General features: G+C 40.3%; 1 protein-coding gene across 5 annotated transcripts in view; it reads left to right on the top strand.

Annotated features, from left to right (window-relative positions):
- FYB2 (FYN binding protein 2) overlaps window positions 1-24636 on the top strand; it is a 96682-nt gene that overhangs the window by 46209 nt on the left and 25837 nt on the right. For all 5 annotated transcript variants that reach the window (XR_013757494.1, XM_079101790.1, XM_079101789.1 and 2 more), the window contains exons 5-9: window positions 10216-10316; window positions 15928-15962; window positions 18387-18418; window positions 19672-19759; window positions 22970-23126. Coding sequence is in view for 4 of the 5 variants with exons in the window: in XM_079101790.1 (XP_078957916.1) it covers window positions 10216-10316; window positions 15928-15962; window positions 18387-18418; window positions 19672-19759; window positions 22970-23126 (413 nt within the window). In the remaining variant the exon portion in view is untranslated. The remainder of the gene's footprint in view (window positions 1-10215; window positions 10317-15927; window positions 15963-18386; window positions 18419-19671; window positions 19760-22969; window positions 23127-24636) is intronic.

The raw sequence follows: 24636 nt of genomic DNA, 5'->3' as shown, positions 1-24636 counted from the left end.
TTGTTTCACACTGCTGAAGTTGCCTCTGGTTGGTTAAGAATCTGCTTCAGCATTGCCTAGAGAGAAAAAAAGGGCTTTTAAAAAGCTTTCCCCAAATTCCCAGTGGTTCTATTGGCCCAATCTTAACCTCAAATTACAGGTTAAATAAGTGCCATTTTTATTTTATAGGGGACAGTGGTAGACATAGGGAAGACTAACTCCCCATCACATTGTTCCCAAACAAATGATTAATATATAGAAGAATTGATCTGTGAAATTGTTGGATCAGCCTCAAAAAGTTTTGAAAAAACATCATCCAAAATCCATTTATAAATTCCTTGACCTTCAGCATCATCTGGTGCTTAGTTATTTCCATTCTCCAGCCTTCTCTTCTCCTAGAGTAGCTTGTAGGACACAGAAAAGACCAATGCACAAGGAACCAGGACATCTGTTTTCCAGAATCTCCTCTGCTACATAACCATGCTATATTGGGCAAGTTAATGAATATCTCCAAGACTGTTTCTTCATCTGTGAAATGGCATGTAGTGCAACTGAGAGGATTAAATTAGATAACATATATGAAACTAGTATGAATATAGTTTGTTCAAAAATTAAGTAAGAGGGCTGGGGATGTGGTTCAGTGGTAAAAGTACTTGCCTAGCATGTGTGAGGCCCTGAGTTCAATCCCCAGCACTGCCAAAAAATTAAAAAGAGTGAGTAAGAGTCAGGCATGGTGGTACACGCCTGTAATCCCAGAGGCTCCAGAGGCTGAGACAGGAGGATCTCGAGTTCAAAGCCAGCCTCAGCAATTTGGTGAGGTCCTAAGTAACTCAGCAAGACCCTGTCTCTAAATAAAATATTAAAAAGGGCAGAGGATGTGACTCAGTGGTTCAATCCCTGTACAAAAAAAAAAAAAAAAGCAAGTAAGATCCAGGGTGTGGTGGCATACACCTCTAGTCCCAGCTAGTCAGGAAGCCGAGAGAGGAAAATGGCTTGAATCCAGGAGTTTGAGGCCAGTCTGGGCAGCATAGTGAGACCCCATCTTAAAGAAAAGAAGTGACTGAATTGAATAAGTAATCTCAGAGCTTCTCTACTCTCACATCTGTAGACATACCATTCTCTCATTATTGTTTTGGATAATAGTTTGGTCTATCATCTGGGGTCCTCTTTGCTACGTGCCTTAATGACATTCTTTTTTGATGACTTCCATTACAGTGTGAGCTACTCATGCTATGTTTGACTTCAACCCCCTGTGTGAGGTGCTACACAAGCTAGAGATTGTGACCCCAGATTCTGGAGCCAAAGTCTTGAATCTGTTCTCTGCTGTGCCATGTGCCACTCTGTGAAATTCAGTTATGCCCCTGTCCCATCAACTGCACTTGGGAAAAATACTATCTACATCAGAGCATCAAGGAAACTGATATACAACACTGGAACAATGCCTAGCATATAGTAAGTGCTCAGCAGTTATTAGCTATTGTTACTGTTTACACGTCCTCCTTATAAATGAGATCAATGGTCTGACAACATAACTTCAGAGTTAATCCCATAAATCTTGAAACATAGGCCAGAGGAGAGAGCGTATTTTGTGAGGTTACCCAAGCACTTTAATAACATTTACTTGGTCATCATAGTCTGGTGGTCCTTTGTGGAAAGAATTGGGTTGTAAATACATGAGTAAAAGAAAACAAATCCCTGGTGCCCGCGCCTAAGGGATACTAGAGATGTTAGTATTGGTTGTTTGTTACTGTAGAGGTCATAGTAGAATTAACAAGGTCATGTCACAGGCTGTGGTAAGCTATTTGTGTGTAGATGTGTGTGTGTGTGTGTGTGTGTGTGTAGTACATATATAAAGATGTCCTGTTATGGGGCGCAACTTAATAACAGACCCATCACCACTGAGAAGTCCAAATTCGAGAGTCTTTATTAAGCCGGCTGGCTCACTGTCTCACACAATGCCCCCAAAAATGACTAGTGGGAGAACAGCCCCAACCACAGGGGTGTAGGGGTTCTTATACCAAAAATCACATTAATCATAAGTGTCTGTTGCTATGATTCGAAATTACAAACTAACATCATGAGATCATCGACAGAGGGGGAAGTGGGTCAAAGTGACCCTTACCTAGGTACAAACTAAAGAATGGTTACTAACATCCACACAATCACTGTTCACATGGTACATTGTTTAGGAGCAATAGGAATCAAAAGAGAGCAATTCTTTACTACACAGGAGTTGCCATTGTATATTATTAAAACATGTCACACCAAGTAACTGATGATGGGCATAGAGATGGGGTGTTCCCATGGGAGAAGCTTATTTCCTACATAACATGGAGTCTTAGGCAAAATGGAGTCTGTTTAGTCATTTCCCTTAGAGTCTGGCCTATAACATTCTCATGGAGCCAGTTCTGTCAGCCCATCACAGTACGTATGTGTGTGTGCATGCATGCACACTCCATAAAAATGGGAGGATAGAAACAGGAGGGCTGGAGGGGTAGAGGTTGAAGCACAAGCAAAAGTGTGTAGGAGCAGAAGTGGGAAGAGTGCAAATAGTGGGCACTGCACTAAGCACGGCACACCTTACCTACCCTCAGCCTCACACAGGAGGAGGACTACAGGAGAGAGAGATTTGGGCCAAACTGCTTGTCCAAGGTCGCAGCCAGGCAGAGCTGAGATCAGCCGAATCTGTGTTTCTGAATCCTGTGTCCCTCTCTGGGCTGCTTTGCTGTGTCTGTTGTTCTGATTTGCAGAAGACAGATGTCCTAATAAATTATGGAAGAAAAACTTACCTTAAAATTATCTCATATCTTTGTGAACTTGGCATGGATGCATGTTGAGATCCATTTTGGATAGCACGGATGTCATTTTTTAAAATTCTAATCACTGATCATTTAATTCAAGAGAAGGATTTCTTAAGGTGAAGGAAGGGCTTTGAGGAGAGTCGTAGGAAGTATTTATTGGAAATCAGAATTTGTTTAGTTGTAGGCTTGGGGTAATTGAGACATCAAATGGCTCATATTCTTGTCATCAGGACCTAGAAAATGTACCCAAGTGCAACTGTTAGCCAAGTTACTCCTATTCTTCCAGTTTCCAAAATGTATAGTCTATTGAAAGCAAAAGCGGAAGAAACTAAATTTTCAACCTAGGCTCACCCTTTTAATAAAGTAAACATAAAAGTATGCTAGAAGGTCTTGCCCTTCAAGTCTCAATCTTTCTACTACTTAACGCAAGCTCTTCTTTATGTTTTCCAGAACTTTCTTGCAGTGAGTTTTTTACTCTCCTCCATCTTGCACTGTGGCACAGGAGAAAACAAGAAAGAAAATTGACATGTTAGGCTTTTTCCATGTGGTAACTCAGCTATTCCCACACTAAAACCTCACAGTGACCCTATAAAGAAATTTAAGTTCTAAGAACTTAAATAACTGCTCAAACCACACAGCTAGTGAGCGATGCATACAGTGAATCTAAGTACAATATCTTACATATGGCAACCCTTCAAGAAAAAGTAGCTATTATGAGGATTAATAATTTCACTGAGCGTGTAAACAGATTTTTAAATGAGCTACGCAATCCAGTTCTCCAGAGAGTACAGAGGTTGACAGATTATTCCCCAAAAGACAATAGAGATTCTACGGTGGCATCTCAGGGCTGTGGTCCAAAGGTAGATGTGGCAACTGGAACCAACGCTGAGAGGAGATCATTTGTCCATGCTGCAGCCAGAGAGATTCCCACTTGTTCAAACACTATTTTTAAAACAGAATTTCAAAAATCTAGTCAAAATTAGGACATTTCTGATTTTGTAAATTAACAGTTGAGGTATTGCTGTTTCTTTTTGTTTCTTTTTAGTTATATATGGACAACAGGATCTATTTTGTTATATTTATGCAACCGTGAAGTACATTTTATTCTAATTAGGATCCCAGTCTCGTAGATGTGCATGATGTTGAGATTCACTGTGGTGTATTTATACATGAATATAGGAAATTTATGTCTGATTCATTCTACTGTCTTTCCTATTCCCATCCCCCCCTCTCTCCCCTTCATTCCCCTTGTCTCACCCAGTGAACTTCTATTCTTCCCTCCCCACCTTTGGTTATGGGTTAGCATCCACATATCAGAGAGAATATTTGACCTTTGGCTTTGGGGACTGGTTTATTTCTGTTGAGGTTCTTGACAAAGAGAATGTTGAAGATATCATTAAGAAACACTGCTGGGCTTGGTGGTGCATGCCTGTAATCCCGGCAGCTCAGGAGACTGAGGAAAGAGGATCGCAAGTTCAACGCCAGTCTCAGCAAAAATGAGGTGCTAAGCAATTCAGTGAGACCCTGTCTCTAAATAAAATATAAAACAGGGCGGGGAATGTGGCTCAGTGGTCGAGTGCCCCTGAGTTCAATCCTTGGTAACCACCCCCCACCAAAAAAAGAAACACTGCAGTTCTATTATGTCATATGTAAATTATCAGAAGCTTCCGATAAAGAAGTATTAAAAGGTAGAAAATTGATGCTATATCAGTAATGAAGGCAGCTTACAAAATATAAATCTCAAAGCTTATCTTTCAAAAATACAATAATTTCCCCCAATATAATATTACTAGCGCCCTTGGGGAATGCCTAAGTGCAGAGGGCAAGTATTTCATTCAATATGTACGATATACCTTTAAAGTAAATTTTATTATTACTATTTTGTAGATAGGAGATGGAAGATAAAGGTATTTATCCAGTACTTTATAATGAGGAAGTGGAAGTGAGCTAGGATTCAAATTCTTATCTGTCTGAATCCACACTCCAGGTCTGGCTATCACCCTGGGCTGCCTCCCAATCAGGCCTATGGTCCTGGAGACAGACATTTGTCATAAATGTGGAAATAAAGAAATTGAAGCATAGATAAATTTAAATCATAGAGTTATTCCTTGCAATTCAAGTTCTTTATATTGATCCATACTGTATAAATTCAAGGTGGATCTCAGGTCTAGCTTTAATGCACTGGAAAAAAGATAAAAGACATTCGCAGGCAGCAAAGAAGGAGGCACAATATCCTCTTTGCCGTCTAGCATTAATCCTAGACTGCCTCTCTCCAAAGATAATTGATCTCAAAGATGCTTTTTTTTTTTTTTTAAGAAAAGCACTTGATTGAAATTCTTTATCATCCTGTGAAGTCAGATATTTATTCATTTCTGACAAAAGTACAAGAAATTGATTACACATCTTCTTTCAATTTTTCCACAAATTGTTTCTTATTAATAAAGTTAATTTACCATAGACCCGATGAGGTTGTTAGGGTAGTAGAGCATGAGATATAAGGCGTAGGCTATAATTTAAGGAAGTTTCTCTCAATTACTTCAGGTGGAGAGAAAGGGAGAGAAATATGAAGGGAGAAGTTGCTGAAGCATTAGAGTTCATAGTGTTTCTTTTTCAACGAAGTGAACTATCCCTATATCTTTACAAATATTACAAAGAATAGGCAAAAAAGAACAGGAAGCATAAAAAGATCCAAATGGTCCAAAAAAGGGGGGAAAAATCATTGAGTAGAATGTGCTTATGATGTAATACTAAATATGGGAAACAAAGGGAAAAAGAGAACGCCAACCTTTTCTGTGATACCAACTGTTATGAACAGAAATAGAAATGAGAAAAACATCAGGAAGAATACCTAGCTGCAAAGACCTCCTTCTGTGAAGGGGTAGGGTGGATGGTCATGGTTCTGCTCCAGGCTACCCAACCTGGTATGATGCAGCTCGAGGAGTTTCCACATTTATAGGTGCCCCCCGAAGTCTCTTGGTTTCACTCATTGTACCATTTATCTCCTTTCCCACAGCCAACTCCTATCATGATTTTAGGAGTGTATCCATTTTTCACATTCTTATATTTGAACTACAAACTCATACATCGGTTAAAGTGTTTTAAATTGTTATTGGCATCTGACTTCATCCTTCTGTCACTTGTTTTTTTAACAAAGCTGTTTTCCCTAGTCTGTGTTGATGTATGTAAGTCTAGTTTATTCATTAGAGTTGCTATGTTGTATTTCATCAAATGAGCATGTCATCATTTCTTTATGGCTTCCTTTACTAAGGGACACTAAGGCTGTTTTAAATTTTCACCATTTCAAACAAAGCTGCAGTAACCATCCCCCAAGGCTTCTAGGTGAATACAAGCAACTTTCTCAAGGCTGTTTACCTAGAAGTAGAATTTCTTTTCTTTTCTTTTTTTTTTTGGTGAGGGAAGAGGGGCTACTGGGGATTGAACTCAATGGCACTTGGCCCCTAGCTACACCCCCATCCCTATTTTGTATTTTATTTAGAGACAAGTTCTCACTGAGTTGCTTAGCACCTCACTTTTGCCGAGGCCGGCTTTCTGATCCTCCTGCCTAAGCCTCCCAAGTTGCTGGAATTACAAGTGTGCACCATCACGCCTGGCTAGAAGTAGAATTTCTAAGTAATAAATAAATAACTCTGGTGTTACTGGATACTGAAAAATTATCCTCCAAAATGGGTTTGCCAAGTCTCATTCTCAGAGCACAATAAAAAAATTACCTGTTTTTCTATTTTCTTGCCAAAAGAGGTATTATTGTCGAACTGGGATTTTTGCTAATCTGTTGGATATGAACTAAATTCTCATTGTCTTGCTTTCCATTTCCCTGTTTACCGCGAGACCAAGAGTCTTTTAAGACTCTTCAACTTTACTGTTCTGTAATGCCTGTCACAGACGTTTGCCCAGGGTTCCCTTTCCTACTGCTGAGGTTCCTGACAGAGTTGTTGTATGTATTAGCTGTTCCTTTGTTACACGTCACCATTAGTATGACATTTGGAGGTTAATCTAAGTGAAGCAAGTTTAACTCTGATAAATGCTTTTTTTCACACCTATTAAAATAATCTGGTTTTTCCCCTCATTAAAACAAAGTAATTATAGTGATACATCTTCTGATGTTGAGCCACCCTTGAAATTTTACTTGTTCTTGAATTATTTTTAACACTCATTAATTCATTTTTCTAGGGTTTTATTTAATGAGTTTGGGCTAAAATCTCTTCAGTGAAATTGGGCTTTTTCTTTTATTAGATGATCATTTTGTGGTTTCCACATCAAAATTATACAGTTCTCTTAAAAACAGTAGTTTTCCCTCTTTTTCTGTTCTCTGAAACTTCATTAAAACTTGCCTAAAAGACTATTTGGTGGAGATTAAGAAGAAAGATACTGGAGGGTGTGGTGGGTAGAAAGTGGCGTGGTTTTTTGTTTCTTCCTCAGTCAGCAAGGTAATCGTATGTTTCTATACAAATCTGCCAGTTTTCTCTACATTTTCTAATTTATTGGCAAAAAAAATAACATTTTCTCAGATTTTTGAGAATGTAAAACTATTTCTAATTTTGTCTCTGTTCTTTTCTGTGTATGTGTGTGTGTGCGCGCGTGTGTGTTTACACTCATGTTTACTGGTTTCTTTTTTCTTGATAAGTTCTGTCAAAGTATCATTTAATATTTTTTTTTTTTTTTTTTTTTTTTTGCGGTGCTGGGGATCGAACCCAGGGCCTTGTGCATGCAAGGCAAGCACTCTACCAACTGAGCTATCTCCCCAGCCCCATTTAATATTAATAATCCTATTTCAGTGGGGATTTTTGGTAGTATTTAGTTTCAATCTTCATTTCTTTATCTGGAATCTCTGGGGTTTAGGCCAATGCTTTTTAGCAGCATTAGCTGGATTGTTAAAATATACACTTTATTTTATGGGAGTAAATTAACCTCGGTGCTTTAATTATAATTCTTGGTCTCTTTTGGACTTTTGCTCTTATAGTTTATATAGTTCCTCTACTTGTATTTTGCCTTCTTTATCCTCCTCCTTTTTTTTATATGTTTTTTCATTGATAGTCCCCTTCTACTAGTTCAGAGTTAAAATATTATATTTCTTTTCTTTTTAGTACATATGGTTAAATTTTGACATCTACAATTAACTAAGTCTAATGTTATTGAAAATTTCTAGTCTGCTCCTCAATAATACAAAGACCTGAGAACAATTCCTAATATCACTCTCCCACTACCTTTCATATTATGTAATATTGTAATTCTCTAAAACTTCTCCAAATTAGTAATTCTCAGTGAATATTTATTCAGATTTCCTGATAGCTTTATTAATTTCTTAGCTCACCCTGTTCCTTATATCACACTTCATTACTAGTCCAATTTCTTCATAGCAAAGTGTGCTGTTTTGGTGAATTTCAGCAAGGTCTGTGAACACTAAATGCATGTACTTGCATTCTAAGGACATCTTTATTTCTCCCTCACCCTTGAGTGATAATTTAGCTGGAATGGAAGTTTATATCAACAGCTTTCTTCCTCAGTGTTTCAAGGTACTCTCCACCTTCCCCACCAACTACTACAATAATGAGAAACACATTGCCAGTCTGATTTCTGTCCTTAGTTGACTGTCTTTTCTCTCATGTAGCTTTTACACTTTTATTTGACTTATGCTTACTTATTACAAACTGTATGTGTGGATTTACTGTTGTTTCTCATTATTGAGACTGATGGAACAAAAAGATTCATGTCTCTTTCAATTTTTGAAAAGTCTTGACTATTGTCATTTGAATAGTGGCTCCTTTTCATTAATTCTTTTTCTTCTTCCCTTCCAGATTTCCTAGTCTACTTATGCAGCACCTTCGCAGTTCATCCTGTCTCTTAATTTTTCTCTTATTACTTTCTATATTTTAATCTCTCTACTATACTTGGGAGATTTTCTCAGATCTAAATGATTTGCCAGTTTCCTTTTCTGCTAGGTTTTTCAGCTTCTACCTTAATTTTTTTCTATTAAGAACTATAATTATGGGCTGGGGTTGTGGCTCAGTGATAGAGCAGTTGCCTAGCATGTGTGAGGCACTGGATTTAATTCTCAGCACCACATATAAATAAATAAATAAAATAAAGATCTATCAACATCTAAAATTATTTTTAAAAAAGAACTGTAATTATGATTTCTATAACTCCTTTCTCCTACTCCTAAATCTACCTAATAGTTTTTATTACTCAATGTCTTTGAACACTTAAAACACACTTATTCTAAATTTCTTTTCATATAACTCTATTGTTTGATCTCCCCACTAGCTGCATCTCCTGTGCATGCTATGGTAGCCCATCTCCTTGTGCGGTTCTGAGCTATAAGCCCTTTTTTTTTTTTAATTTGTTGTTTTTAGATATACATGACAGTAGGGTGTATTTTGACATATTATACATACATGGGGTGCAACCCTTTATAATTTTGATCCCATTCTTGTGGTCGAATGATGTGGAGTTACACTGGTCATGTATTCATATATGAACATAGGAAAGGTACGTCCGAATCATTAACTGCCTTTCCTATTCCCTCTCCCTTCCCTCCCTTCCCCTTTGTCTAATCCAGTGAATTTCTACACTTTCCCTCCCTACCCTCCCTGTTATGGGTTAGCATCCACTCATCAGAGAAAACATTTGACCTTTGGTTTTTGGGGACCGGCTTAAGTCGGGACTGTTTCCTTTGCAGTCGTATGTTCCAGAGGTTCTGGACACATCTTTACAGGAATATTTCAGATTTTCCTGTATGAGGAAGTTCACAATTTGGGCTTTGTGTCTCTGAAATGTACAGGTTGGATGAGTTTAGATCCCACATTGACTAAATGATGCTGGGTTTTGAGTTTTTGATTTCTCATGGCTGGGAAATCAAACTCTTTCAACTCCTCTGGCCATAGACAACAAAATTTCCTGCTCATTCTCTGGGAGAGGGTACGGTCTCTTTCTAGAACTTGCTTTACAGATAGGACAGCATTTTGTGACTCTGGACTTCATGCTGATAGCTCAGTGACAGCTTCCTATTCAGATGAAGCCTGAAACTCAGACTTGCCTCTGACTCAAACATTAAATCCCCAACTGCCCAATCATTAAGTCCTCTCTTTATCTGGTCTCAATTTCTCTTGGAACCCCTTGACTACCATACTCCCTTGCATCTTTTACTGTGGATCTTCTCGCCATGTCTGGCCCTGGGAATTTTACTTTATTGATTTCTACGTGAGCTATGTGATCTCTGTGCAGTACCTTGCACTGTTATATTTCATCTAGAACTCCTGTGCGTTTAAAGGAGGGACGTGTGCCTTCCATGCCTGCTTAGGTCACCATATTGGCCAGACACACATTACTTTCTAATAAGGAAAAAATACAAAGAGTTTTAAACTGTGTTTAAAGAAATGTTTTGTTTTAAGCAACCTTTTTTCTCTGTGCTTCTCAGTGCTGAATTTGAAGAACCACATAATTATGAGGCAACGATTTCATATTGGAGACACTCTGGCAACTCCATTAACCTGTGCACTGCAAAAGAAATTGCTGATTGTAAGTCCGCTAAGCCAATTAATATTGTAGCCCTGCGTGGAATAAAAATGTGTCAAAAATGGTATTTTTCCCTCTGGCAAACTGTAAGTTAAAAAATTCACAACCATTCTGCTCTACCATCTCATTTCTTTTTATTTTTTGCCATGTCTGATCTCTTAAAAATACAAATAAGTTCAGTTGGGCATCAGTGCTATTTATGACTCCTATTATTGCCTCTTTCTACTGCTTTTCCTTTCCTTTCCTTTCTTTTGTTTTCTTTTCCCATCAAATTAGCTGCTTTGCTTTTTGTAGATACGTGGGAGGAAAACAATCAAGATATAGTAATCATTTTTCTTCCTTCTCCTTCTATAGAAACCTCATCTTTCTTCTTGTGGTATCTTCCTCGAAGTCCCCTGTGTGCTCAAGTGTATGGAGACAGAGATAACAGACCCTGAGAATCAGGCTCCTATGTTAAGTCCAAATAGGAGAAGGGAATTCATATAATGGATCTGACCACTGCTTCAAAGCTAAGTCTTCCTACCTCTGCTATTGACAACAATACTCAGACTTTTTGTGAAGAGAGACCCTCTTAGGTAAAAATGAAGGAAACGGAAACTCATATAACATTTCTGCAAAACTTAATGTCTCTGTTATGCCTGAACAATCTACTAGTTGTCTGCAAAATCATAACTATTAGTGCCAGAATAAACACCAGTGATTGCCAAACCTGTACTATGGAGCATAGTTCTGTATCAGGTCCTATGTATATGTCTGAGTATAGAGTGGTTTTATCACCCAAACAGAGACGGGAAGATCAGAGGTTGAGCTGTACAAGATCAGACAAGTTAAATTTTGTAGAGCAACAGTGGGAAACAAGGTCAGCCTCCCTCAAAATCCCACAATCTTTCCACAGTCTTCTGCTGCTTCTCATTCACAGAAGTGTGGCTTCCCTGGAAGGAAGGTTAAAGAGAGATCATCTGGTCTCATCCATTTATCATACAGAGCAAGATGCTCGAGGGAAGAAAGTCATTTTCTTGGGAATACATACTTAGGAAGTTCATGAGGAAGAATCCTCATTCTTGAAAATTTTCCTTCCTTCACCAAACTATCACAACTCACTCAACATAAATCATTTGAATAGCTCTGTAACTCTTGAAAATGGATTGTGTAATTTTAAAAGTCTCCCCTCACTTGTTCTTAAGTCCAGGTGATTTCACCAGAAAATGCTAACAAATGTTTAAAGAATTAATATCAATTCTATACAATCTCTTCCAGAAAAATGGAAGATAAAACTTTTTATTTATTTTATGAAGCTAATATTATCCTGATACCAAAATCAGACAAAAACTATATAAATAGAAAATTTCATGTTAATATTCTTTATGAGTTGCATAAAAAATCCTTAACAAAATATTAGTAAATAGAATTCAGCAAAATTTAGAAGGAATTGCATACCATGACATTTATTTACATACATTTATTGACATACATTTATTTCAAAAATGCAAAACAAATTCAATATTGAGAAGTCAATTAAGAAAATCTACCATATTGAAAGACTGAAGGATAAAAAACATATAATCTATGCAAAAAAAAAAGGATGAAACAATTCTACAAAAATTCTTGAAAAATTGAAAGGGGAGTTTCCTCACTTTGATGGAGGGGAATTTCCTCAACTTGATAAAGGACATTTACAAAAAAAACAAAAACAAAAACAAAAAAAAACCTGTAGCTAAGCAGGATGCTTAACCACAAATACTAAAGGCTTTACTCCCAAATTGGGAGCAAGGCAAAAATGTCCTCTCTCACCACTCCTATTTAACACAGTGCTGAGAGTTCCAGCCAGTAAAATAAGGCAAAGGAAATAAAATGCACCCAGATCAAAAGTGAAGAAATAAAAATTGCCTTTCTTTGGAGTGAACTGATTGTCTAGGTAGAAATTCCTAAGGAATTTACAACCTCCCTCTCCTAAAAAATCCCTCCTAGAACTAATAATTGAGTTCAGCAAGGTTGTAGGATACAATTTTATTTTATATCTTAGCAGTGAACACATGGACACTAAAATTGAAAAATGCAATACCTTTTACAATCACTCAGAAAAAGATACTTAGACTGAAATCTAACACAGCATGTATAAGACTTAAATGCTGAAAACTATAAAATTTGGATTAAATAAATCAAAGAAAGTATAAATGAATGAAGAGATATACCATGCTTTTGGATTAGAAGACTCAATACAGTAAAAGTGACAGTGAAATTCTCAACTCTTCCCTAGAGATATACAGATTTAAGGCAATTGCAATAAAAATCCCAGCAAGATATTTTGTAGATGTAGACAAGATTATTCTCGAATGCATATGGGAAAGCAAAGGAACTAAAACAGTTAAAAACAGTTTTGAAAAAGAAAGATTAGGAAACATCAGTCTACCCAGTTTTAAGACTTATAGCAACAGTAATCAAGACTGAGGCCCTGGCAGAGAGACACATAGAAACCAATGGACCAGAAGTAAAACCTCAGAAATACAACTATACAAATATGCCAAAACTGATTGTTTTCTTTATAAAGATGCTAAAACAATTCAATAGAAGAAAGATAGCCTTTGAACAAATAGTGTTGGGTTCATATTCATGGATTAAAACAAAACAAAATAAACCTAAACTCTTGAGCTAATTTCACATCTTATCCAAAAGTTAAATTAAAATGGATCTTTCTTGCTTGCCTTGTCCATCAAAGGTAGGAAGCTAAATGATATCTGTAAGCTCGGACGGGCTCAGCGGGCTCAATGGGCTCAACGGCGGGACCAAATGTAAGCAGCCAAATAAAATGGGACAGAAAGTGGCCAAAGCAAGCTTTGTTGGAATTTGGCTCTCGGGTGGAATTCCCAGACCCCCGGGGTATAGGGACCCAGAGAAAATTGCATGTGGCCCTGGCTGCCCAGGGTTTTTATAGACTAGGATGGGAGGGGGTCCTGTTGAGTGACAGGTGGGTGTGAAGGGTCAGTGGAACTTTCCATCCACCTTGCTGCAAACGTTCTGGTCACCTTTGGTGGGCTGGTCTTTGTTCCAGCCACTCAGCTTTGCCCCCTACAGTCGCCTAATTTCTGACCTAAAAATATCCTTACATAGGAGGGAGAGGATGAGGTGGTTGATTTTTGTTGTCACCTCTGAGCTCAGCTCTGCATGAGGCCTTTGTGAGGTCTTGGTCATTCTTATGGAACTCAGCCTTGGGTTTATAGGAGTCAGGTTGTTCTGGAAGCTCTGCAGAATTGTCCTCAGAATTGTCTGTAGAATTGTTACCTGGGCCAGTGCTTTCTGGACTGTGCTTCTGGGGCCCCAGGGACTCCTTCAAATGGTGAAGTTCTATTTATGTTCCTGAGTAATATTCCATTTAAATAAGCAAATCCATGATTAGAAGAAAGTTTGAAAGTCATTTCCCAATGGAGTGACATGGGACAAGTTATTCTACTTCCCTGTATGTTACCTCATCATTCAAGGAGTATTAGCAGTGATTAGCATGAGAGTTAAATGAAATAGCGCATTTAAATACTTAGCCTGCTAGCTATATGCATACAAATGTTAACTGCTTTTTATTATTGTTTTTGTAATATTAGCAAGAGTCATCTCATCTCCTGGTCTCACAGGTGAAGGGACCTTTCCAAGGTCACACAGGAAGTACATGGAGAATTAGTGGAAGATCTCCCAGACTTGACCATGTCACGACACTAGCAGATGGAGGGTAGCTGAGGACCCTCTTTGGATCTTTGTTCTTCCTTTGCCAGGCAAGGCAAAGCTATTCCATGGAGAGGAAGTTCTATAACTCAGTATAAAAAATGAGCCCAGACCAGGCTGCAGGTCACATCCTCTTAGTCCTTCCTGACCCTTGGTATGCAGCCTTTCTCTACCTTGGAGTAGGTTTGGATTGCAAAGCTACCATCAGAGAATCCACACTTTCTTAAAATATTACCGTGATGAGTACGTTTTTAAGGGAATGTATATTATCTCTATTTATTAGACACAGCAATTAAGGTGTCTCTGAGCCTTGATTTCACAGTTTCTAAAGCAAAATAAATAATAAATATTATCTACCCCTCCAGGTGGCTAGGGAAAGCAAATGAAATAATAATTTGATATTTGAAAAGAAGAGACAGGTAAATAAATTGAAGGAGATTATCAATTTTTTAAATTGGAAAACAAATCCATACTAGGAATGGGGCAATGTACCATAAGAAGATTTTTTCTTTTTTTTCTTTATTTTATGTATTTATGTATGTATGTATGTAAGTATGTATTTATTTGGTACTAGGGATTGAACCAGAGGCACTTTACCACTGAGTCACATCCCAGTCTATTTATTTATTTATTTATTTATTTATTTATTTATTTTTGAGACAGGTCCTTGCTAAGTTGCTGAGGCTGACTTTGAACTTGCAATCTTCCTGCCTCAGTCTCCCAAGCTGCTGGGATTATAGTCATGCGCCCCCTCTCCCATCAAGGAGATATTTTTTAAAGTATTAGTAGTTTAAAATTTTAAATCAAGGAGCAGCAGAATAGAATGTTTTCATTTTAAAATCAGTGAAAATTAAAGTATACCCAAGGTAAAGTACCTATTACTTATCATCCTTGCAGAATTTTAGGTCTGTATGTCAACAATCATGTGCTGATGATCCCTAAGAAAAACTTGGGATTCCATTAATTTTATTATGCATTGTGTATTTGCAATAATAAAAGCTTAGGAATGCAACTTGTTTGGTTAGTGTTCTATACAAAAGCTTCAGGATTCTAGAAGCAAGAAAGAAACAAAACAGGAGTCCTCCTCGTCACACACATATATTCATTAACAGCAGAGAGAGAACTTTCATAAATAATTTCTGAGCAAAGCAAAACTAAAAGAAACCTCGAATAAGCAATTTTATGAAAAAACATGTCACTTTCTATAGAACCCCTGGTGTTCTGCTAAGTATATGACATATCTAATATCATCGTCTTTAATTTCTCCATGAATTTAGTACCAGTTGCTCATTTTCACAAATGAACAAGGTGAGGCTCAAAGAAATGAAGTAATTTGTCTGAAATCCCCCAGGTAGGAAGTGGCAGGACTGGATCTGAACACAAATTCTTGCTATTACTTATATTTGTTAATTATTAAATGTCATTTAAAGAAATCCACAGAAGTATCAGAAAAAACAAAAGAATATTTAAGCCTTAGTTGGCGGGCTCCTCTTCAAGCTGTGTTTCAGGAAACACCACACTTTGGGGCATGACATGAGTTCATTTTGTCAAAGTGGGATTTGGGGCCCTTTTTTCTTTCAAGTTTGCCCTCTAAGTACTACCACTGAACTTCAGTGCTTTCTCTTAGGCTCGGAGGGTATATCTATTCAGTAAACCAGTAAACTTAAAATGGTATTGTACGCGTTCATCGACTATACATTCCATCTTGGAAATTCCCAGATATTAAAACCTTGAACAGTGACCCTAGAATTTCCCAAACTGCCTAGACAGAGCCTCACGCAGACGGATGCTCTGAGGGTTGACAAAATTGAACTTTGCAGCCTTGCGTCGTTGCTTTGATCCTGCGTACTGCAAGAAATGGGTGGGCAAATTGACCTGAAGTAACTTTTTATGTTTATTTTAGCAACTTATGAAGTTGGCATTGAAGAACTCCAAAAGGTATTGTTTCTCCTCCCTTTACCACTACGACAACTAAGAGAAACTAGTCTACAGGGTCGATCCAGAACACTTTCTTTGGTGAGAGAGGGAAGGTTTCAGTTTTCGACTTTTCCCCTTCTTCGCCCAGCTTTTCTAGAATCCAGTGGCGAAGGGAAGAGTCCCTTGGCATGGTACCTTTCTTTATCTTATACTTTTGAGAAATTGACCAGACCTCAAGGTATGCTCTATGGACTCGTGCTAGGCGTGGCAACAGGTGCCACCTTGGAGGTGATTAAGGCCCAAGCAGGATCAGAGTTCCTGGCTTTGTGATCTTGAATCTCCATGGCCTCACCCTAAAATGGGGATGATCAAGCACCCACATCTGGGATCCTCGTGAGGATGAACATAAAATAAACACAGGTAAAGAGTTTGTTAGTAAGTCCCTGGAACAGAGCATTCACCTCTGTGAGCCTCAGTTGTGTCCTCTGTAAAATGGAGTCATCTCCCTGGGGGCAGGAAGCGTATGCCTTCTTACTGTTTCTGTAGTATTAGATGCTCGATAAAGAAGGAGAACTAGACTTATCTCACTGAATGGGTGAGTGAACCAAGTCAAAATGTGTAAGCACTTAGTACAGTGCCTGGCTCACAGTAGGTGCTTACATAGTCTTTTCATGGTGCTAACCTAGTTAATGCCCTACCCTTTTCTCACTGTGTTCATTTAGTCTACATCCTTTATCTCTCTGCCTTGGTTCTCTCATGCTTTCAGATGAGAATTGTTCATTTGAGGGCACCACTTTGTAACTTGAAAAATCCAAATGACTAACATTCTTACGAGTAAGAATAGAAACAGTCTATAAAAGTGCTTCCCCTGGGCTGGGCACCGTAGTGCATGCCTGTGTTCCTGGTGACCCAGGAGGCTGAGGCAGGAGGATCACAAGTTCAAGGTCAGCCTAGGCAACTTAGCAAGGCCCTGTCTCAAAATAAAAAGGGCTGGGGGTGTAGCTCAGTGATAGAACACCCCTGGGTTCAGTACCCAGTACTGGAAAAATTAATAAATAAAAGCTTCAACTACCTTGTAACATCAACATATGATAAACCACCCTGCATAAGAGAACCTGCAAATGACCAAGTCTCATACTTTTCAAATAAAAAGCCATGAAAGCATTTTCAGTTTTTAAATCTTTTAACCCTCAGATATGTTTTATATTCATCTCTATTTTTAAGCTTGATGAATGGATTCTGATTTCACCCTTTTTTGTTTATTTTGTTTTTTCATTTTTTTGATCCCAGTGCTGATAATGGAACCCAGAGCTTCACACAGGCCAGGCAAGCTCTCTGCCACTGAGCCACGTCCCCAGCACCTGGTTTCCTCCATTCTGAGTGCCTTGGAGTAGTCTTGACTGTAGGGCCAGTGGACACAGCCCATGCTCTTGGGAGAAGCTCTAGGGCCCTTGTAGAAAAGCTCGTTGCCTTAGCACCAAACCACCGCAACTCTGCTTTCTAGAATTGCTTTCTTTCTGACAATTACCATTTCCATCTGCTGTCAATGCCTTTGTGTCTTTCATCTGGCCAGCATGTACCAAGGCCCTGTGGTGAGCCAGGCACTCCTGCATACATGGTAGCACTTAAGCCTCGGCTACCCTGTGAGCTGGGATCAGTGCTTTCAGGCTATAGATGGGAACACAGAGGCTTGAGAAGTTAAGGAACCTGTAAACAATGTAGCAGAGGTAGAAAACAATTTCCATCTAACTGGTCCTTCTGCCAGGGCTAGAATGAACCAGCAGACTCTGCACAGATGCCTACCAGACTCTCCTCAGAGGAACACATGTGAGCTAATACACTGGATTTCCTGGTGGACATTTCAGATACTTTTCTTCAGGTTTCTTTTAGGTTATTGGATAGATTTCAAGTAATTTATAATATCAGTTATGTGATCACTGAATAAATGAGGGACTACATTGTTATTAGTGGTACATAATTTTAATGGAGCCAAATCTAGATCATGGGAGAGCTGAGTTTGGAGCAGAGTCAGGGAGCAACCCCAGCCTTACTTGCATATCTGCCTATACCAGCTGTGCCCACTGAAACACGCACTGCTCAAATACCACAAATGCCTATTTCCTCTCATGATTCAGAAGTTCTTTATTCCACAACTGCATCCCTAAAAAGGTATACAGAGAACATTTTAATTTTCCAAGTCAAATCCTGCATCCCCAGGCATGCTCTGTAACTTCAGAATGCTTTCTGATTGATCGCCAGCCCCGCAGGCAGCATTCCATGGACCTTTCCATGATAAACTTTGTGGCGATTGACTTCCTTGGCTCTGTACTGAGCTCTGTGGCTCCCCCACCCTTGGATCCAACCTCCTAATGATCTTTAGCTGTACAACAGAGCCTGATTTGGGTGGATTTATGGAAAATGACTATTTTTCCTCTTTACTTTCAGCCTTGGAAGAGTTTTCTGCATCAAGAACTTAGGTGAGTTTTATCTTCAAAAGGAAAGCATTAGTCACTGACCCTCTCATGACTAAACTAGTTTTCCTCTCTGGGCAGCTGTGTCCAGGGCCTGACCCACCTCAGTTTCCCCTTGAAGGTGCCTGGTTACAGCACCTTCTTTCTCCCTCCAGCCCTTGTTGCGCTCACTCAGCAAACTCTAGTTGACAGGGCCAAGAGGAGGACTTATAGGCAGCGCATAGACAGGCACATGGCCATGCAGCATAGAAGGACAGGTGTCAGGGCAGTAGAACTGTGACTGCCTGGGAGATTCAGGGAAGGCTTCTCAAGTAAGAGGTTGTAGACAAATCAAGGAGGGTCTTTTTTCTCATTTTGTCATTGGTGCCTTATAGCTGTACATGTTGATGGGATTCGTCCTCATATGTTGTTCAGGCATACAATATGAGAACATAGGGGGCCAACATCACTCCCCAGCACTTTCCCCTTCCCCCTGGACCTCCCACTCCTCAGTCCATTTCCCCTATTGATTTTTAGGAGATTCACCCCCCACCTTTCTTTTCTTTTTCCTCTCTTGCTCCCACATATAAGAGAAAACATATGACCCTTGACCTCCTGAATTTGACTTATTTTGCCAAATATGATGGTCTCTAGTTCCATCCATTTTCCTGCAAATGCTATAATTTCATTTTTATTTATGGCTGATAAAACTCTGTTGTGTATATATACCACATTATCTTTAGCCATTCATCCACTGATGGACACCTAGGCTGGTTCCAGAGTTTGGCTCTTGTGGATTGTGCTGCTGCAAACATGGGCATGCCTGTATCACTGACGGAAGATGCCTTTACTTGAGAAGGGTCTTGTGCGTGTCAGCAGTATGAGATGCAGATGGCATGTCTGAAAAAATAACTGGCTAATGCAAAAGGCGAACTGCTCAAATGGGGTGGGGGTCTAGGCAGTCTAGACTTGAGCACGGGTGGGGGAAGGAGCAGAGAGGTGGGGTTGGAAAGAAAGGTCGGAGCCAGGCCTGGTTTTTATCCAATAGCCGTGGGGAGTTCAAAGAATTTAATCAGGAATTGACATTCCAGCATTGATTGCAGCAGGTAGGAACTCAGGGGAGCTAGCTCTAGAGTTGATCTGGTCCTGGTCCCTCCTCATTAAAAAAATAATGATAACAATAATCTGTTTAAGTTCATTTTTATCATTGAGTTTATGATCCAGCTGTCATCTGACTCTCCAATCTTCAATTTTCCTTGTTGTCTGTCTTCACATTTCAGCCCTAAACATGAAGATCCAGATAGAAGAACGAAGGAATCGGAGCCTCATATGATGGAAAAGGAGCCACATGCAAACAATCCTTCTAAGGTATCTGCATCCTAGGGTTCCTGGCCCAATGGCATAGTTCAGACGTTTAGCAGGATCTGCTCAAGGGTGTGTCGATTTAGAGACAAAGACAAGCAGCTCTTCAGGGTTACAGAATCAGAAGATTCAATGGGTTTGGGGAATCTTGGCAATGAAGGAATGTGTGAAGACAGAGCTTAGCCCTCAACTTCCCACTTCCGATTCAGGAAGGAGGTCTTAGGAGCAGGGCTGGAACAAGAGTGGGACCAGCAAGGCACCCACGGCACAAAATGTACACTCAGTCTCAGGAGTCATCTCTCTCAGTCCATTTTCTGATGCTATAACAAAATATCAGAGACCAAGTAATTTATAAAGAGTAGAAGTTTACTTGGCTCATGGTTCTGATGCCAGAAGTACAAAAGTAAGATGCTGGCATCTGGTGAGGACCTTGTACTGAAGCCTCACATGGCAAAGGGCATCGCATGGGAGACAGAGCAAGCAAACCAGAGAGCTGCTTTGGTGATAAAAACCGCTCCTTTTAGCCCATGAATGGACCGAGTTCCTTCCCAAGGCCCCCCTCCAAATACCGTTAACCCACGAAGGTGGGGATAAGTTTCTAGTACATGAAATTTGGAAGAAACATCCCAACCCTGCCCTTCTACCATCCTGGAATAAGGACTTCCTTAAATTCTGTGCCGTACGTACCCCCCTACTTACAGGGGCATCTTTGTTTCTGAGTTCAGTCATCTCACCTGTAAAAGGCAGGTTTGGAATCCTTACCCAACTCCCATCTTGACTTCCATCCTGATTCTACCTTGATTTGTGATGAAAAAGAAAGAAAGAATGTGCCTGTAAGCACTTTGTAAGACAGAAAATAGCATAGAAACGAAATGTGTTGTTTCTTTTATTAATATCAAAATCTGTAGCTGTGCACATCTACCTCTGGTTGACATTTACCCCTTCAAAGTAACTGATGTGGAGGGGAGGCCTACACAACAGAGGCCATGAGGGCGTCTACCCAGGCTCACAACATTCAGCCGCCCATCTTTTAATATCAGATGCCCCAGCGCCACCTGCAGGGCGGGGAGAAATCAAACAGCATGCTGGCACTCTGAGTCCAAACATACGTAGGTGCAGAAGCCACACTGGGCCAGGCTGAGTGTTTAGAGAATAGCGCCAAGAGGCATAATTCATAGAAGGGAGCCAGGTGGATTCCAAGGACTCAGGAGATTGAGACAGGGAGGTGGCAAGTTTGAGGTCAGCCTTAGCAACTTAGATCCTCAGCAACTTAGCGAGTCACTGTCTCAAAATAAAAAATGAAAAGGACTGGGGATGTAGCTTAGGGTTAAAGTGCCCCTGGGTTCAGTCCCCTGTCCCCAAATAATAATAATAAAATAATTCAAAGGATGGAATAAGTCACCGATTAGAAAAATACTGGGTCCAGAGTCAGGGGAGCAGCATTGGGTGTCAAGGCCAGAGGGAAGGGTCAAGGCCATACGTGAGTGTTGAGGTTGGAGATCAGGAAAGGGTTGATCAGGAGCATATGAGAAAAGCAGTAAGAAACCTAAGGTATTTTCTATGAAAAAGCAGGAGTGTGTGTTTTTCAGTGCCAGCTATATGAAAAAATTCAGGCTAGGGTCAGGCTACCACTAAAGGATCACTTCCCTCTTTTTTTGGGGGGGGGGGGTTAAGTTTTTAAATTGTTAAAAGTTATTGTTTTGTTAGATGTGTGTTAGGTGAACAAAGTAGGTAATCTAGCTGGGCAGTGCCCTTTGGGGTCAAATATAAATGATCAGACAGTAGATACATAACCCACCATGATTTAAAGTGCCTCCTGGGAACATTCCCACAGAAAGCCCTAAGAGAACTGGTGCACTGCTCTTCAAGGGACTGGGTGGAAGGACTGTGGTCACTGTGTCTGTGTAAAAGATGGACCCCATAATTTTACTATTAGAATGACAAAGAGAAAAAGAATGCCCTTCCTTTTTTTCTCTTTACCATTTGCCCATGATCCCAACAAAATTTGGGATAATTCATGCTTCCTATTTAATGATTTAGCTTTCTTCCAGAACTTTTAAATGTGTAGTCATAGCCAACCCCCCTACCCACTTTCCTGCCGTGGGAAGGATACTAGCTCCTCTTTGACCTTCACCTTGCAATGGGCAAACACTGACATGGGCGGGGTTCTCGCTGCGGTGTCCCTTCCAGCCAGTCTATCTGGATCTTTCTGAAATAGAATCTGATCGAGTTTCTTCCCATAGCTAAGAAAGCAAGCCCCAGCTTTTGTCTTCCATGGAGGCCCCTCAACTCTCGCAGGCAGGCCTTCTGGCTCAGCCCCATTCTCCCACCTTTCCGCTTGTCTCTGGCCTCCTCCTGTCTCCTCCCCTCTCTTTCAGCCCTTCCCCTCCGCAGCTTCTGGGCTACTTAAAGACACTAGCTCTTTTCCACGCACCCCACCTTTAACTCCTCCACCATCTCTGACCTACTTTTTTAAACAGGCAGTGTAATAAATCCTGCTCTTGGACATCTTCCCCAGCCCCATCTCCCAGCCTCAAGAACCAGCCTCCCTGTCCTGTTTCCCAGTCGAGAGCAGTTCTGTCAACGCTCCTCACGTCAGGCCTGAGTTGGTGGGGTTGTGTCCACACTCACGTGCAGGCCCGACTGTGCCCTGCATCCTCTGCTCCCAGATCCTCGCGTGTGGTCTCACCTTCAGGAAGTGCCTGTCAAACTCTGCAGGAACAAAGTGCAGAGAGGTTGAGAAAGACAAAGGTGGGTGGAGAGACAAAATGTCAGACACAAGGAAGGAAAGGGGAAGGAATCCCAGTCACCCTTCATGCTCTGTGGTCCACAGCACAGGTCCTGCGGTCAGCCCTGCCACAGCAGACTACTAACTGGGGGACCAGAGACCTGTTACTTAACCTCTCTAAACTCTTTACCAAGGAGACTGATAATATTTCTCTCCTAAGATATCAAGATGGTCACATAAGCTGAATATACAAAGAGCCTGCCCTGTGGTTGGTGCCTGCCTCCCAGGGCCTGCCTCCGTGCCAGGGGTTCACTGGCCATTCAGAGGCAGAAGAGGACAGTATGTGACATCATAAGACTTAGCTCTAAGTCATGAATAATAAGTAATTGTTATCCACAAGAAATGAGTGAATGAAAACAGCATTTAGGAGCAGAGAACTGATCAGAAAGGCAGAGCCCTGCAGAACATTCCCTGTTCCATATGTGCAGGTGGATGTCTGCGAAGGGACACCTGCAAAAATCCAGATGACCAGAATCCATGGAGGGCGAGGGAGCATGCCAGATGGGAAACAGGAAACCCTCACCAACATCCTTCAGACGAAGATTTGCCCGGAGGACAAGCTAGCCAGTCACTCTGAAGGCCAGAGTAAGTTTCACTCTTCCTGACCCTCTTTACATATGTTACAAATATTAATTGAACATCTATTATGTGCTTGGCACTTTCCCTAGCTAGGTGTTTGTAGTAGTGAAAAGAGCACTAAATTTAGAAGCAGAGAACAAGTTCAAACCTACGCTCTAATATGTAACAACTATGTGGTGACTTCACATTTCTGCGGTTCAGTCTCTTCATTTATAAAGCGGATCATCATATGAACCTCGCAGTTTTATGAGGACTGGATCTGACAGTATGTCATATGATAGGTACTCAGCCAATGTTTATTCTTCTTTTATCTGTTGTCTTTGTGGACTCATGGAGTCTCACTCTAATGACACATCGATGTTGTAATATAGTGTCATTTGGGGGCTATTTAGGCTACATGTTACCTATATGTTAGTCAAGACTTTGATTGCAAATGTGATAAATGTATACTCTTTTTAAACAAAATATTAAAGGTGGGTCACTTAGTAGATAACCTAGGCATGGCTGGATCCAGGGAGGGACACAAGCAATATCATGAGGACTCAGCATCACCTCTCTTCTTCAGTTTTGCTTCCCTCTGTGGTGACTGTTCTCAGGCAGATGACTTCCAGCTTACAACCTATGATCTTATAAACCCAAGAGGAAAACTACAAACGTTTATCTCCCCAAAGCTGTAAGCCCAAGAATATGAGTCGAGACCCACAGTGTGGTCCCTGAGCCCATCATTAAGTGTGTGATACTCTGCTTGGCCCAGCCCAGGTCATACTCCCTGGAGCTGGAGGTATTCGTTCTACCAAAATGACAAACCATCAGATTGGAGGCTTCCCCAGAGAAACAGGACAGCTACTGGGGGAGGAAAAAGTAGATTTAAGGTAGATAAAGAAAACAGACATCCACTCCAACCCAGTAAGCCATGGGTTAGTCACTGACTTACATGTGCTACAGTCACAATGGGAAGAGGGATTTTTCAGTGACCACAGGTGGACTCAAGGCCCCTTAAAGTCTGCCACCAGCCTCCTGGCCTGTCTGTGCCATGCACCTGCTTCCCTGCATACCTCTGCTCTGGTCGCAGCTTACTGACCATGTCCTATACTTTAGATCCTCTATCTGGAATGCTTTATGCCCCTTCTCCACATGCTGGCTTCCTATTCATCCTTCAAGCTTTGTCCCCAAAGTCACTTCTGAGACTTTCTTTACCTTCAGTCCATCTTCCCCATTTCCTGTTCTCCAAGGACCAATTCCTCATTCCTGTTTTAATGACACTTAAATAGCAGCAGAATGACCACATTTCCATATTAAGACTTGGAGTCAAGCATTTCTGAGACCCAGTACCATTATTTTAATCCTGTAACCTTGGGAAATTTACTTATCTTCATGTGCAAATGGCGATGATACTAATTTCCTAGGGCTATTTGTTAACTGATACAAAGTACTGCTTCAGATATTAAATAACTATTAGTTCTCTTCATTTATTTTCTTTTTGGAAAAATTGTAGCACATCGTACATTACAATTCA

The sequence above is a fragment of the Sciurus vulgaris genome (assembly GCF_902686455.1).
Source record: "Sciurus vulgaris genome assembly, chromosome: 1".
Lineage (NCBI taxonomy): Eukaryota > Metazoa > Chordata > Mammalia > Rodentia > Sciuridae > Sciurus > Sciurus vulgaris.
Note: the sequence above shows the minus strand (reverse complement) of the source record. Positions and strands in the feature narration are given on the sequence as shown.